Consider the following 16,635-nt stretch of genomic DNA (forward strand, 5'->3'; position numbering starts at 1 on the left):
TACTTTGTTCTGCCCTGGCCAGGGAGCTGTCCAGGAAATTTCTCCTGAAGGTACAGTCTGTTTCAGAGCAGTAGTGTGTTGCAGGTGGAAGGCACGTGCTAATGAAAAAGACACAGCTCGATGGCTCAGGGCAAGTGTCCTCTGATTTCTGCTGCTTCTGAGGTTAGAATCACAGGACAGAGTGATAGCCTTTTGGCCTAGTGAGTCATCAGGGAGTGTTCCTCATCCCTGACTTAAAAATGCCTGTTTCAGTGTACTTGACAAGGAAAAATCCCTTGCCCAGTTGAAGGGTAGATTTTCTATGTAAATTACTTAGTTGTTTCACCTTAGTGAAGTATTTGCTTACTTGACCTCATTTCTAAAACTAAATAAAACACGAAAATGGTTAGGTCCCTAGGTGGCACAGCGTGCCTAGATTAGGAACACCTGAGTTCAAATCCATTCTTACATACTTATTAGCTCTGTGATCCTGGGCAAATTGCTTAACTAGATTTCCATGCCTCACTTTCCCCATCTGTACAACAGGCATAATAATAGCACCTTCCTTCCAGAGTTGTGAGGACAAAATGAGACAGTAATTTTAAACATTTTGCAGACTTTAACACTGTACGTAAGTGCTGTGGTGATGAAGTCTTAATTGGAGGAAATAGAAAACGTAATCAAATTGCCCATTTCGTTCTTTATGCCAGCTCTCCTGATCTGCTTTTGCAAAATCCTTTTTATTCATGGCTGTCCTTTAGGTGAAAGGATTGGGTCTTTGGTTTTGTCTTCTTTTTGTAAACATCATTTTTCTTTGTCAGTTTCTTGCCTTTTACACTGTCCTGTCTTCACCTAAGAAAACTAGCCGGATGGCATGTACTGCCTGTTACAGACCTGACTGACCAAATTTAGCCTCGGTTTCCTCTTAGTCATTTAGGATACACAAGCTCACCAACTCCATTTTGCTGAGAGTGACCCTTTCCCCTTGAGTCATTGGATAATCTTTGAACAAAAAGGAGTAAGATTTGCAAATGCATAATTCTGTCCTCTGGACGGGGCTGCAGTGGGGTCACTGTGACCCAGCAAAGTCACCCCTCTCTTGCTTTGCTTTGAAGGAGACGATCATTCTTCTCCCTCTGCCACAGATGACTTAGGAACCGTAGGGTGATAGATGGAGAGCAGGGCGGGACTTTGGATGGAAAGAAGCAGGAGTCTGAGGGGCTCAGAGAAACAGTGTTTGGTGAGTGGGGGACAGGAGCCCAGGCTCTTAGGTTTCCCGTGTTGACATAGCTAATGGGAGTCTAGGTCTACATCTGTAGGCTCCTGGCCCTGCCCCCATCATCCAAGAAGATGCTTATTGAACACAGCACCATTCAGAGCCCCAGAGATGCTGCTGCTTTTCAGTCCCCTCTGTTTCGTTTCTCTCCTAGCTTTGGTGTCATCCCTAGCACGCCGCTGGCCATTCATACTCCGCTGATGCCAAATCAGAGCATCGACGTGTCCCTTCCCCTCAACACCTTGGGGCCCGTTATGAAGATGGAACCTCTCAATAACCTACAGGTAAGAAAGCCTTCCTCCCCAGCAAGTAGGAGGCAGTAGTTGCCACGTCGATCTCGTCTCCTGGTCCTGTATGTGTCTGCCGTTGGCAGCGGAAGGTCCTCCCTGTGGCTGCTGTTAGACTAGATCCTGATACAGGCTTGGAAATAGTCCCGTGTGGAGTTGTGGTCTTTATCAAGTGCTTGGACAGCAGGGGCCATAGCTCTGGTTTGTGTCCTGGTTTCTCATTCTGATATTAGTGGAAGGAAATTAAGGCATAGAACGAGGGAATTACTGACTTCTTGGCATTGGAAGTGGGGGGTTCTTGTAACTGATTCTCATTTCACTTCATTCCCCTTCATGCTTTCTGTGTTCCAGGTGAGTTGGGCAACCATTGCCCAGTCTGGTTCTGTGTGTCTTGCCAGGTTGTATACTTTCTCCTCATCGTTACCTGTTGAAATGTTTATTTACTTAAACATTCGATATGTGATAGGTCCCCCTCCAGGAAGCCTTTCTGGCCTCCCCACTGTTCCCCTGAGCTGATGGTATTCTCTTCCTCCTCACACTCCCCTCTGTTGTGCTCTGCCTTGTGTCATCCATGTGATGTGATGAATCCTCTTGGGTCACTGTGAGGGCTTTGAGTAGAGGCTGGCATAGTTCTTCTACCATCTCCCATTTTTGTTTCCCTCAGAGCATTGACCATCAAATATTAAGCACTTAATAATTGAATGATTGCATTGAAACGAGTTGAGTCTGATAACCGTTAGAGCTGGTAGCAATGAGAGTTTGCAGCATTGACTCCCTGTATTAGCTGGTGTCACACAGCGCCCCGAGCAAGCCCTTAAGGGCTGACCGCTCTGAGGGCCCACCATGCAACCCAGTCTGAACCTTCTCATTCTCTCTCAGATCTGAAATGCAGTTTGCAAATCTGTGTACATTTACACAATTTTTAATCAAAGAATTTGCCTGCAAGTTTTTAGGTGTTTGATAGCTGGAGTTTTGCTAGGCCAGGCAGAGGAAAACTTGTGTGCTAATGATTTCTCTATCTGGCAAGTACTTTAGGCCAGGATAAGAACAGATTATATGAGATTTTCATGATTTAACAAAAGGATCTGGGTGGTGGTGGTGGTGGTAGGAGAAGTTTTTTGAGGATAAATTCTGGGGAAAGGCTCTGTCTTACTATGCAGATGAACAAGACACCGTACAGGACATTTTTTCCCAAATGGAAGGGATCTCTTCTCTAGGGATGGCAGAAGCCCTTGGTTTTCATGCCTGCTTCTTCCAGTGCAGGTTGCATTATGCAGCTGTTGAGATGTGTCTAGGAGTCTTGGACTGGGTATAGTGAAACCTGAGAGACCTTGCTGACTGAAGGAGAGTGTGGGTGCCCCACCCCCCCTTTGTGTCTAAGGAACATTTGTTCTATTTTTAATCTGATGTGGGACTTTTGGAGAAAATTAAAGGCCTCGCAAGCATAGTTCCCGGTTAAGTCTCAGTTTCCTTACCTAGGATCTGCTCTTCCTGTCCCCTGACCCAGCTTTAGACGTCTTCCCTTCCCTCCCTTCCCCCTCATATTGCATCTTTTCTCTTCATCTCTCCTCACCAACTCTCCACTTTTTAATCTTTGTCTGATCCAGGTTGAACATGTCTTAATTAAGACCTTAGTTTTCTACCTGCCTCCTGTAGAGAAAAGTTGTAAACAACTTGAGTTTAGTTTTCCATTGATTCCTAGATAGATCTTAAGTCAAGTCAAGAAGCATTTATTAGGCACTTAATATATGCCAGGGACTTTGCTCAGCCCTGGGAATACAGAGCAAGGCAAAAAACCAAATGCTCCCAGTCCCTGCTGTCAGTGAACATGCACTTTAATAGGGGACACAACATGCAGACAACTGTGTACAAACAAACTATACACAGAATAAGTTGGAGATATTCAATGGAGAGAAGGTGCCAGTGTTAAGAGAATCAGGAGAGGGTAGGATTTTATCTGGACCTTGAAGGAAATTAGGAGGGAGAGGATCTAGGCCTGGGAGACAGCCATGGCAGTGCCCAGAGTCAGGAGGTGGTGTTTTTTGATCAAGGGACAACAAGGAGGTCAGTGTCCCTGACTTACAGAATACACGGTGTGTATAGGGGAGGGCAGATGGGATGGGAGTGGGGAGAGGCTGTAAACGGCTTTGAATGGCAGAGGATTTTCTATTTGATCCTGGAAGTGATAGGGAGAACTGGAGGGTATTGAGCAGGTAGGGTGGCGTGATTAGACTTACACTTAGGAAGGACGCTTTGGCAGCTGAGTGGAGGATGATCTGGCACGGGATAGTACCTGAGTTAGGGAGATAGATTGGTAGGCAGTTGGAGTACTCTGGGCTTGCAGCGATGGGGGCCTGCACCTGAGTGATGGGAGGTCAGAGGAGAGAAGGGGACATCAGCAGGCCTTGGCAACAGCTTGGATATAAGAGGTGAGAGAGGGTGAGGAATCCAGGGTGACTCTTGGGTAGTGAGCATGAGGGATTGCGAGGGTGGTGATCCCCTCAACAGCAATAGGAGAGTTAAGTAGAAGAGTTACATGACGAGGTCATTGCTGACTGCTGGGAGTTAAGAAGAGAGAAGGAATAAAGAAAGGAGAGGCACAGATTGTAGACATCCTTCTCCATGGACAAATACAGAAATGAGAAGACACAAGCAGTCTTTGCATCTGTGCATATTGGTACCTGGGATCTCTGTGCCCTTCCAGATCTTTCTCCCTCTCTCTGTCTCCATGTCTCTCTATTAACTGCCTTCTCCTTTGTCGGTTTTTCTCTGTCTCTGCTTCTGTCACTGTGGTTTGTCTCCCTTGATTTCTGACTGTCTCCATCCTGTCTCTGTTTATCACTTCCTCCATGTGCCCATGTTTTCCCAACTCTACCTCACCTTCCCTCAGATTACTTTCTGTTTGTTCATAGACAAAAAGGCATTGATGTGGATTAATGGAAATTAATCCATAGATAAACATCCGTAAATATCTCTTTCTCCTTTGTATTCTTTTCCTGTCTCATCTTTTCTTTTCCTTCAGGGGTCCAGGGGGAGTGGGAAGGAGTTCCCTCCATACCTGCCCTCATTGCTAAGAACTTGCTGTGGAGGCACTGGCCTCTTGGCCTGTTTTCACAGTAGTCTGGAGATGACAGACTGTGTGGGAGCACTGAGTGGTGGCAGTGAACAGGAAGTAACCAGGGAGCCTGCCTGGGACCAAGAAGTAGTCCTAAAGAGTTTGCATGAACATAAGTTCCTGCCTCTCCAATCTCCGTGCCTCTAGGGGCCCATAACCCTTGCCCTCTCAACTCCTCCTAAACCGGCCCTGCTGCCTGCCCTAGCTCAGGTGTTAAGCAGTGACTCGGATGGAGCTAAGTTCCTGCCTGTATTGCTCTCTGGGAGGAGGTGGTAGCCAATTCTCCCTGTAGGAGAGGGGCATAAAATTCTGTCTTCTGAAGTTGAAATTCATTTTCCCACAAAAAACCAAGGTTGCACATGGTGGCTTAGATCTTTTAAGTACGTTAGTAGGCTTAAAATATTTTATGGGTTAAATTGGCATTGTTGTAATAGGAAAATATATTCCCAATTTTCAAACAATTTAAAATTACTTTCTGAGCATCATCTTGTATAAGTTGGGTGCTGGATTATAACTGTTTTCTGTAGTGATTTATATGAATCTGGCATATGGATAAAATTGATTGGTTGCCTGTTTTGTAGGCCATAGGACTGTGTTACTAAGAGCACAGACTTTGGGTCGGATGGCCTGAGCTCTAGGCCTAGGTTTTACCACTAACTAACTTGTTGTGCTATGTGACTTGGAACAAGTCCTGTATTCTCTCAGGGCCTCTATATCCTCATCTGTAAACCGTGGATAAATAGCAGCTCTGCCCTTTCAGAATTGTTGAGAGGATGGGATGAGATAATGGATGTGAAAACTAAGATGCTACGTGATGGTGGGTCAGGCAGTGATATTACTCTTATACTACACTCTGTGCGAAGTCCAGTGACTTGGAGCTGTGCTCTTGGCCATAATTTCCACAACCCCGTACATGCTCTGTCTCACAGTGATGATCAGAAAGTTTCACATCCTGCAGAATGATGTTTTGACTTCAGTGTGAGTGATCAGAAGCACCCAAACTCTCTGCTACAGGGGCTCCTCATTGCCACCTGCCCTCGAGCAGTGGGATGCAGAGCAAGTTAGCCTGAGTGTATGTGTGGCTCTCAAGGTTCTCTGGAAGTCAGGAGTTTTTATGAACTTCGAGGTGCCAAGTGGCATACTTTCAGCTTTCACTTGCCCTGAAGGAAGGACTCTGCTCAGTTGCCAACACAGTGCGGCAGTGAGAAATTGGGTACCAGCTTCTCGTGGGAGCCACTGTCTTTCCAGATGATTGAGGATGCCATCTGAAGACACCAAGAATGAAGTGTTTATAAGAGCTGCCATAGTGGCATTATTTGGAGAGAAACAGTGATTTCCATACCCACTCACGAGGCCTGTTTGCCCCTTCACCAGTGACCTCGTTGCCACAGCAGTTGGCTGTCTCTTCTTAGCCAAGGGAGCGATCATTTTGAGTTAAGAAAGTGTGAGTCATGATAGTAGTTTGGCTCAGGCTGGGAAAGAAAACACAACTATTACTGGGCAGCCAGAATTGGCTGTTACTATGATGAGAGCAATTTCTTAGGAGGGCCTTCAGCGCAGGGTCCTAAAGGAATCCTCCAGTTCACATCTGCTCCATCCTCTGGAAATCTTAACCACACACTAGCCTGCATCTAGGAGTAGTCCACAAGCATGCACTGTGTGTTATCTCAGAGACGAGAAGAGAAAGCGAGGCCAAAGAGAGCAGGACAGATTCAAGAGACAAGTTATGGACAAGTGCCTTAGGAGCTTACTTGTCTTTAAAAAACAATAACAAAAAGCAAATGACTGATGCCTTTTGTATTTTCTATTATATTTATTTCTGATATTATCTCTCTCTCTCTCTCTCTCTCTCTCTCTGTCCACCTCCCTAGTGAACCATTTCTAGTAAGGATTCAGAAAGAGTGAGGAAAGAAAACAGTTCATCAAAACGTACTTCACTTTCCTATGGATCTGTAAAAGAATGAACCAAATAGAAAAAAGATGAACATATGATACTAGGTGACTTATTATAAATACTGAAAATTGTAGGAAGCAGATCCCTAATTCCCCATTTGAGGCTAACTTTGAACGACTCTGGTCTGTCTCCAGTTTGTGGAGTCTCCACTTTATCTGCACCCACAGCCATTCCTCCACTAATTAGCATCTCCCAGCAGAAATGAGAGCAGATCATTAAACTTTTCTTAGCATGCGAGCAACCCTGATGAATGAATGAATGAATGAATGAATGAATGAATGAATGAATGAGTGAGTGTATATTAAGTATGTGCTGAGTGCTGGGGAGATAAATCTGAAAGCAGACAGTCTCTGCTCTCAAGAAGCTTATGTTTTAATGGGGGAAGCAGTAGCCAGGGAAGGTCACTTTGGTCTGGAAAAATCTGAGATGGGAGTGGAGTTATAGGGGAGTAGAAATGACCCACCCTAGGTAGGAATGATGACATAGTAGATTTGATGATATTTTTTTCAGGGGAGAGGTGTGGGCAGTGGGAAGGGGAGGGGTCCAGAAAAGAGGGAGTAAAATGAGCTTTCCAGAAATAGCGTTCTAGGAAATGCACTCGCCAAGCAGGAGAGTGAGGCCTCCGGGCAGACTCCTCCTTGATGTGGTCTCTGGCCAAGGCAACCAGGAGGTTGGGGAGAAGTGAAGAGAAGATGGAAACAGATGACAACAAGGAGGCCAGACTACCTCACGTGGAGAAGGAGAGTCTGCACTTGGTGGTGACTTTCTTGTAGGATGATGGTTGGAGTTGGCCGAGTAAATGTTTACACAGAGGTAATTTTCAGGAGTTGAGGTAACTTCAGGGTCTAGATCTCTTCTTTCTTAAAACAGAAAAATCATGTTAATTGGGCTATAATTAAAAAAAGTCTACATTTGGTTATTCTGAATCTACACTAACTTCTTAGCAGACCTTAGCCACTGTACTGAAGGTGGCTGCAGAAGGTTTTATGAATGCAATTAAGCCACCAACTATTAAATGATTCTTGTGTTCCTGTGTTATGCTCTGAGGATACAGAGACCAAAAAAAAAAAGAAAGAAAACAAACCTTGTTCTCAAAGAGTGTCTATTCATTCTTTCTAGAGATACAAAATACAGAGAGACATGTATACAAACAATAAAAGTGATAAATACAACGGGGGGTGGGGGTGACAGGGGAGGGCCTGTCAGTTGGGAGTAGTCATGAAAGGCTTCAGGTAGAAAAAAGAAGTGAGGGATTCTTTGACACGGAGGAGATAAGCAAAGTGTGGGATGTGGGGTGTTGTGAGTGCGGAGGCATCCAGTTAGTGTGGGAGAACAGAGGCCTGTGGGGGAAGATCCTCCAGAATGCCAGTTGAGCTAGTCTGAAGGAGGAAGCCAGGTTGTGAGGGCTTTACAAACAAGATGTTGTTAGATCCACGAAGCAATAGGGAGTCACTAGAGTTTATTAAATAGGAGAGTAATGGGATCAGATCTGTAGGACAGCTTAGAGAGGGAGACTATAAATGTTCCATAAAATAAAATGCAAGGCATACCCCCTTCCCTTCCCCACCCCCAGCTTGGGCCCTCATGAGGTTTTTTTTTTTTACCTTTTTTGATTATATACCCCTGAAAGAAAGTTGACTATTCAGCTGATACAAAAACCTTTAAAAGGGTCTGTTGGTAACTGAGTTTTCTCTGACTCAGTTGGCCTTGTTTTAATTTGATCAACTAAGAAATATTTCCTCCACGTACTTTGTCAGCCTTGCCACCTTGCAGGTGCTTCTGTCTCCTTATGGGAGGTCATTGGCTTTGAAGGACAGTGTGATTTGGGAGCTCTGGGTCGGTGAACTGTGAGTGCCAGCTTCTAAGCTGTGTCATCTCTGTGAGTTTCGGTGGGCTCTGGGTGTTCTCTGGGTCCAGGAAGCCATGGAAGAGAGCACTAGAGCGCCTCATTACCAAGTAAGCACCTTGCACTGGCAGCTTTGGTGAGAGGCCTGAGGGCAGAGTTCAGGATTTCTTAATTGCTTTTTGCTTTTCTTGAAAACCGGTATTTAGTAACCACTGAGGAGTTGATCTGCTATAACAGTGAATACTTAAGGTCTTAAAAGAACCATAAAATGAGACTGAATACTTTGACATTAAAGTAACCAAGCTTGGTCCTGGAAAAGAGTTAAGAAAATGGACCTTCTTCCCTTCATGGCAAAAGTGAGGACTGTGGCTATGGGATGGTGCATGTCTTGTCAAAGCTGATGGTTTTGCTGAACTGTGTTTTCTTCTTTAAAGTCTCTATTATGAGAAAAGGCTCTGTATAGGGGAGAGGGAGAGGAAAGGATTCAGAAATGCGTAAGATGCAAAAACAAAAGGCATCAATTAAAAACCTACAAGAGGGAAGAAGTGGTTCTAATGCCTTCTTTAACTCTGAATGTTATTTGACTATCTCTTACAGCTTGGGTTGATGGCATGTTTTAATTGGTTCTGTCTTTTCAAGAAAGAACAGGTTGCCCTGAAATAACTACAGAGGGCGTTGTCCTCCCATCCCGTTGAGACTTGTCTTGAGTCCATGTCAGTGTGGGAAGTGTGCCATGCCGGCTTAATGAAGGAGCCTGTGAACAGAGGGCCTTCATTAGAATTTCTGTCCCCTGCAACTCCTACGCTACCATCTTAGCCTGCGAGAGTGTCAGAGTTGCAGATGGTCAGAGTCTCTGATATTTCGTGTCTTGCATATGTCCATTCTCACTCAGAAGGCTTACAGCTGAGACACTTGTACCAGAAGGATGATTAAATGTTTCCCAGCGAAAGATCTTTTCAGCAGCAGATGCCAAACTGCTTTGCTTCACCAGACCTGTTGAGTTTGTATTGTAGGCCTGATAAGTTCAGCAGCTTAAAGTTACCTGCTTGACTTGCCTGGTCCTATAGTTAGATCCTCCGGCTGTAGTGATAGGGCCTGCTTCTGGGAACCAAACATATACATTGTAAACACATAAAGTACATTATAAATTCCTGTTATCTAATGTCAAGTAGGTCCTCTATGCAGCAAGGCAATCTTTTATTCTTCAGTAATTGATTCCTGATTTAATCACCCCCCCAAGATTTTCCAAAACTTTCTGTTCCTTCCTCAAGCCCCCTCCACCTCCTGCCTCTCTCCCAGTTGAGTACTTCATTGTTTGCTTGAGTGAGAAAACTGAGGTTCTTTCTTTCTCTCAAAACTCCCACCTCCCAGAATGTAAGCTTATTGAGGGCAGAAACTTTTTTCTTTGTTCTCTTCAGAATAAATTGTTTAGTGTAATTGAGCTAATTGTGATTTATAGATCCAATTAAGTCTGATCCTTCCTTGTAACAGTCTTTCATTGAAAAAAAATTTTTTTCTTATTGTGAACTTAACCATCAACAAACACAAACATTTCAAGACACAAAGAACAGGAAAGGATTCCATCTGAAGCTGAATTTGTGTACTTTTTAAATCTGGGGGTGATCCCTTAGCAAAGAGTGTGGTCTGCAGTTGGAACTGGCAAAAGGCACTTGGGAGGAGAGTATCGCCCTTGCTTTGGTCAGCGGCAACTTATTGTTTCAACAACAGCTACTGTATTAGCCAACAGTGGACCAGTCATAGCTCCTTCACTGAATTCTCCATTTCTCTCATTAACCTGGCAGGAGGAAACATCCTTTTTCTGAAGCATTGCAGAAATAATTGAAATGTTTCTCATCTTGAGAATCTAGCTCCCCTTGCTCCCGTCTTGCCATTTGCCTTGGGATACATCTACCCTCTGTCCTTACCCATCACCTTTATTCTTCTGATTGTGGAGACAGGAATCAAATCATTATGACCCTTATTTCTGCAGAGGGCATACCCGTCAGCTACCAGCTCATTGTCCTTGTGACTTCCCTTACCTGGCTCCCATTGCCTTCTATGCGTTGTCTCCCCCATTAAAATCTAAGCTCCTTGAGGGAAAGGACTGCCTCCCCTTTCTCTGTATTTTCCCAGTGCTTTGAACCATCCCTGTTCAGTGCTTAAATGTTTGTGCATGCCTCCAGTCATGGTCTGATCACATGAAAACTTCAGGAAAGCCCGAGGCTGGAACTAGGGAACTAGGAAAGAAGAATGTTGAGAGGTATTGGCCAGCATGCTTATTCTGCCTTTTAAAAGCTCCCTCTGTGGACTTGCAAACTGAAAGCTTATGGTCCAGGTAGGGGAACACTTGATTGGCAATGCCTCAGAGCAGTTGTAACACAAAAGCTTCAGATGTGCAAAGGCATGCCCACCGTTGCTCAAGAGGAGAAATTTGCTTTTGTTAAGGGTAGATGAGGGTTGTCAGATTTTTCCAGATGGAGCATCTGGCTCTCCCCAATTCTTTTGAGCAGAACCCTGTCCTGACTTCCCTGGTAGTGGACAATTATGCCTTTTTCACCCAGGATCCATTGTTTGTTTCAGACTTGGAGAGAGCATGTGCTCTCTCTACACAAGAAGGCTGTGAAAGTCGAGCCTGGGAAGCATCATGGAGATGAATTTTATAGTTACATTTGAATTAAATTTAATTACCTGTTTACATTTAGTCTAGTTGACTTGAAGGAGCTCTACTGTCTTTTTATCTTTTTGTGTGTTTCCAGCAGCACTCACAGGGTTTGGGTTGTTTTGGATGGAGCTTTCCCTAGTTTTGCTCCTGGACAATTCAGGTCCCCTTGGAGAGGGGACAGAGAACTTTTGGGGCAAATAGGTTTGGTCAGAATAACTAGGAAGTGGATCATTTCATGGCATTCAGTGAGAATTGAGCGACATGGTGATTTAATTTTGGCAGCCAAAGGAAGGTGTTATTATCCATCACCCAGTTGGAGTTGGTTCTGACCGCAGCCCTGGGATCAGTTGATGAGCCTCTGTGGTGTTTAAAATCACATTCAGCTCATCTTGTCTCAGAGATTGCAGGCTGGCCAGTATTGGTGTCCACTCCTGGTTTGGATCGGCTTGTAACTCCTTTTACCAAAAGTTTAATTAGGGAAAGCCAATTTCCCTAGAAACTAAGAAGGGACCATGAGTGATGTCACACAGATAAAAAAAGAACATAACTGTAATTAGCAGAGAAAAGGGTTCTGTCACTGACCGTTGCTCCCCTGGGTTACCTGCAGCGAGAGCTGCTGCTTCAGCGTGCCTCACCAGAGTTCAGACTGAGGTCGTTAAGTTCCTCTGTGTAGTGCTCTTGAGTGCCTTGGAACAAGGTCTGCATATTGATTTAGCCTGTTCATCTCCCACTGTGCCATGATAAAGAAGCTGCCGATGTTTCAGGCCTCCCGTCCTAGAGAATGGAGCTAATTGCCAGTTACAAAACCAGGCTGACAGGCTGCTTTTTCCTGAGCAGCTACTGCAAGTAATGTTTAAAAAATCATTATTATTAAGCATGTGTAGCAAGCTCTTCTAGTTGCAAAGTGCTTTATAATCATATTTACTTATTACCCTTCATGACGTCCCCAAGAAGTCTGTTAGTGTTGTTAGACCCGTTCTACATAGAGATTTAGACCATGGCCTTATAGGGTTGTGTAGCACATAGCAGACTATCCTCTCCACAAATTGATATTGAAGGTGCTTTTCACCAAGTGTATGTGGTCTTATGCTGTGCAACAAGATGTTCATTCTGTTGACTAGCCCACTGACCGGTGGGGAGGGGCCCTTCCCACCACCCTTTTTCCTCTCCCTTTCGTGGATTGGTAGACAAAGCCTGATTCTTGTCTCTTGTTTCTTTCTCTTGTCTCTTGTTCACAGACCTTGGCAAGTATAGGAGAACCAATGATTTCATGTCTTTGCTTGGAAATTAAATATTGTTAGTTTACTGGGATTGATTTCATTCATTCAGTAAACATTTTATATTGTCTACAGAGCTCTGTACAGGGTATTAGATAATTCACACCTGACCTGTAGTTTTTAATCTAATAGGGGGTTTAGACATAATGACAAATAACCACAATATAATACATCATAAAATAAATGCATTAGAGAATTGCGGAACAGTGCAATGAGAAGCTTGAAAAAGCAAATTGTTAACCAACCGGGGATCAGGGAAGGTTTTGTGTAAGAAATGAAATTTAAGTTTTAAAATGGTTAAAAATTAATGAGTACAGAGGGGAGGGATAGTATTCTAGGGAAAGAGTGAACAAAGGCATGGGTGTGTGAGGGTAATTGTGCATTTGGTGTGATGAGAGTGGAACAGTTTGTCTGGAAGGTAGTAATATGAGAAGTCTAGAAAAGTAGGGTGGCATTGTTAGTGGAGCTGTGAATGACTGGTCCAACCCATTCTGAAAAGCAATTTGCAATTATGCACAAAAAGCTGCTAAAAGTATCCTTCTGACCCAGCTACCCCACTGCTAGGCTTTATGCCTCAAATGAAGAGGAAAAGCATCCATATTTATAAAAATGTTTATAAAAGCTTTTTGTGGTGGCAAAAAAAACTGGAAACAAAGGGGATGCTCATTAGTTGTGGAAATGACTGAATAAACTGGGGGATATGAATGAAGTAGAATCCTCTTATGCCAAAAAAAATAAGGGGAAAGAAGAGTGAACACTTGATGCTATGATAATCAGTATTGTAAAAATGAACAATTCTAAAGGACTTGAGAATTCACCTCGTTACTGATGATGGTTTAATAATACACACTTTTGGATGTGACCTATGTGTTTTGTTGGCTCCACTTATGTGATAAAAAGGTCCTCGCTCCCTTCTTCCATTTCTCCCTCCTTTTCTCCTTCCCTTTCTCTTTTTCTCTCTTCTCCCCTCCTTCCCTCCTTCTTTCTTCCTTCTTTCCTTTCTTCTTTTTCTTCCTGTCTTCCTTCTTCACAAGTGCTTGATTATTAAAAATAGTCAATAAACATTTATTAAGTATCCACTACATGCCAAGCACTCCAGGTACTGGGGATACAAAAAGAGTCAAAAGACAGATCCTGACCTCAAAGGAGCTCACAGTCTAATGGGGCAGATGGCAAGTAAATAAATATGCGCCAGAAATTATATACAGAATAAATAGGAGATAATTAAAAGAGGGAAGGGACTGGAATTCAGAGGGATTTGGAAAGATTTCCTGTAGAAGAGGGGATTTTAGTTGGAACTTGACAGAAGTCAGGGACACCAGGAGGTGGAGATGAGGAATGAGAGCATTCCCAGACTGGGGGGCAGCCAGAGAGGATGCCTGGAGCTGAGAAGAGTGACTGACAATAATGACGAAGTGGCAGCAGATCGCGGAGGGCCTCAAATGCCAGCCAGAAAAATTTGAATGTTGCATAGGAGGCACTGGGGATGAGTGGAGGGGCAGGGGGTTTGCAGTCGTCCTGAGTGGGTGATAATGAGGACCTTTACTAAGAATAGTGGCAATAGGGATAGAGAGGAGGGGACGAGTGCAAAGAGTAAGAATGTTACAGGAGGAGAGTTGAAAGAATTTGGTAATTGATTGGATCCAAAAGGTGAGGGAGAAGGAAGAATCAAAAATAAGCTTAAGGTTAGCAGCCTGGCGTTCATGTCCCAAAGGCAATCAGAAACATGGAACTGGAGTTAGTAAAGGAAAGAGGTTAGGGTGGCGAGCTGTGTCAGAGTTGGTAGTTGATGTGGTAGAATGGGTGAGACCACCAGTGGAGAGTGTCTAAAGAGAGAAGAGGACTGTTGAGAATGTTCATACTAAGAGACCAGGAAACAGAACTAGGAGCCAGTAAGGGCAAGTGGTTGTAGATGCACTGAAGGAACAGGGGAATGTTGAGTCTCTGAAGTGAAGGGAGGAATAACCCTAAGGCTTAGTCATCAGCGTAGAGAGCTCCTTGAGAGATAGGGAAGGAGACTCAAGAAACAAAGCATCTTAAGCATGAAGACCTTGAATAGTGGGAGTGGGAAGGATCTAGGAATAACATGGGACGAAGATCTGCCTGCCCATTTAGCCCGAGCGCAAACTTGTTTCAAGAGTTAGGGACCCACAAAGCTTTAATCTAATGAAACCTTGTGCATCCTTGTACTGCCTTCATTTTAATAAACAGTAACAACTGGCATTTACATTGTGTTTTAAGGTTTGCAGAGCACTTTATATAATTCTTATTTGATTCTGAGTCTTCTGTGAGAAGACCTTTGAAAACTATTTCCCCAGACAATGAGACCAGAGCTTTTTTTTTTTCCCTTTGGTGCCAGTTAATATAGTGAATTTCAGCAAAGGAGAACTTGAGCCTCTGCTTTTGTAAAGCCGGGGGAATCAATATTGAACTGATTGAAGGGCAGAGGGATTTGCTGGGAGTGACAGGCCTCTTTTCTCACTGTCTCAGGCATATATGCTCAGTAATTGCTGCAAGCATCTTCCCACAATGCTTTTTTCCTCATTTTCTTTGCCAGTTAATATAAACTTGGAGATTTCTGGTATTCCCTGGATTGTAATGTGCATAGCCCTGTCCTTGTTCCTTACTCGAGGGCCATCTGCCCAGCATCCTTCTTTGACTTCCTGGTTGGAATTAGTCACATCAATCAGCATAGCCAAGAGCAAAAGACAATTTGTTCACTAAGTCAGTAAGTATTGGTGAAGCAGCTACCAAGGGCAGGTTTGAGAAGCTAACGTTCAGAAGGACAGTCTACACTGTTGGTTCTATAGATTTTTTGTTTTATTGGTGCCTTTTGTTTCTGTTTGCTTCGCTATATGCAGTTTCCTCACCACATAGAGATGAACCAAACCAAGCCAGTGCTCCTGCCACTTTCAGCCCCTGTGATCTCTTCCTGTCTACCCAGAGTATTTGTGTTTAGTCTGAACTCACATACCATCGTGTTTTCAATTATGTCATTGTATAGATTAGTCTTTTGCTTCTTTTTTCTTCACTCTGACTTAGTTCATATAAGTATATTCTCTGAATTTCTCATTGGTCGTTTCTTAAGGTCTAACAGTAAATATTCTCTTATGTTAATGTGCAAAAATTTTTGGCCATTCCCCAATTAGTGGGTACCGACTTTGTTTCTGATTTTTGGCTACCACAAATTTTTGAATTGGGCCTTACTATCTGACTTTTTGGAGTTGCGTGCTCAGTTGTGGAAACATATGGGTCAAGAGGATGAACCGTTGAGGCACTTTCTTTATTCCAAGTAATTCCGTGTCATTTTCTAGGATAGTTGTGCCAATTTGTAACTCCATCAGCTATCAGTGTACTTGTCTTTCTATCCTCTTTCCACCATTATCTTGCATTTCCTTGCACGACACTGTCTCCCAGCTCTGTGCTTTTTCGCTTCTTGTCCCTTCATGCTCTCCTACTTCCTCTTAGTTCCCCCCGCTTCCTTCAACACCAAGGGGAAACTGTACCCTTTGCAGGAACCCTTTGCTGGTTCTGCCTGTTGTTAGTGCCTTCCCCTGAGATTGCCTTCCATCTGCTCTGGGCGTATCTTGTGCGTACGTGGTTGTGTCCCAGTTGTCTCCGCCTCAGACTATGAGCTGTTTGAGGCAGGGATGTTTTTCTTGTTGTTGTTGTTGTTTGTTTGTTGTTTGCTTTTCTTTGTATCCCTAGAGCTTACTGCAGTGCCTAGCGTATAGCAAGCCGCTAATGAATGCTTTTGACTCAGACTTGTTCATTCAGGGGGTACAAGGAGGAACCTCAGATTTTATTGTGCATTTCTCTTCGTTGTCATTTAGAATGTTTTCCATATGCTAGTTGATAGTTTGTATTACTCTTAAAAGTTTTATTGTTGCTTTTTTACACCTTAGTCATTTCCATTTCATCCTACCTCTTGTACCAAAAAAAAAAGTAAAAGCCAGCCCCCCAGAATGCCCACATCTGACATGTACGCCACACTCCTCACCCATAGTTTTCACCTCCACTTTTGAGAGGAGTGCCATATATTTCATCAGCATTTTTCTGGGACCGAGGTTGGTCATTATGATTAATTAAGAGTTCAACTGACTTTTTGTGGGGGGGGGGTTTCATTTGTTGTCATGGTGTCCTATATATTGTTTTCCTTGTTCTGCTTTATTTTGCTCTGCATGACTTCATACCGATCTTGAAGTTCTTGTAGTTATCATTTTCTGTAATGTAATATTC

At 43.7% G+C, this 16,635-nt stretch overlaps 1 protein-coding gene across 3 annotated transcripts in view; it reads left to right on the forward strand.

The window, feature by feature from the left end:
* The window catches only part of AP2B1 (adaptor related protein complex 2 subunit beta 1), a 123,152-nt gene that overhangs the window by 82,608 nt on the left and 23,909 nt on the right, over positions 1 to 16,635 (forward strand). For all 3 annotated transcript variants that reach the window (XM_021005958.2, XM_021005957.2, XM_021005959.2), the window contains one exon: positions 1,410 to 1,539. In XM_021005958.2, coding sequence (XP_020861617.1) covers positions 1,410 to 1,539 — 130 coding nt within the window. The remainder of the gene's footprint in view (positions 1 to 1,409; positions 1,540 to 16,635) is intronic.

Source organism: Phascolarctos cinereus, unplaced genomic scaffold (genome assembly GCF_003287225.1).
Source record: "Phascolarctos cinereus isolate Bilbo 61053 unplaced genomic scaffold, phaCin_HiC Scaffold_5;HRSCAF=322, whole genome shotgun sequence".
In the NCBI taxonomy this organism is placed as follows: Eukaryota; Metazoa; Chordata; class Mammalia; order Diprotodontia; family Phascolarctidae; genus Phascolarctos; species Phascolarctos cinereus.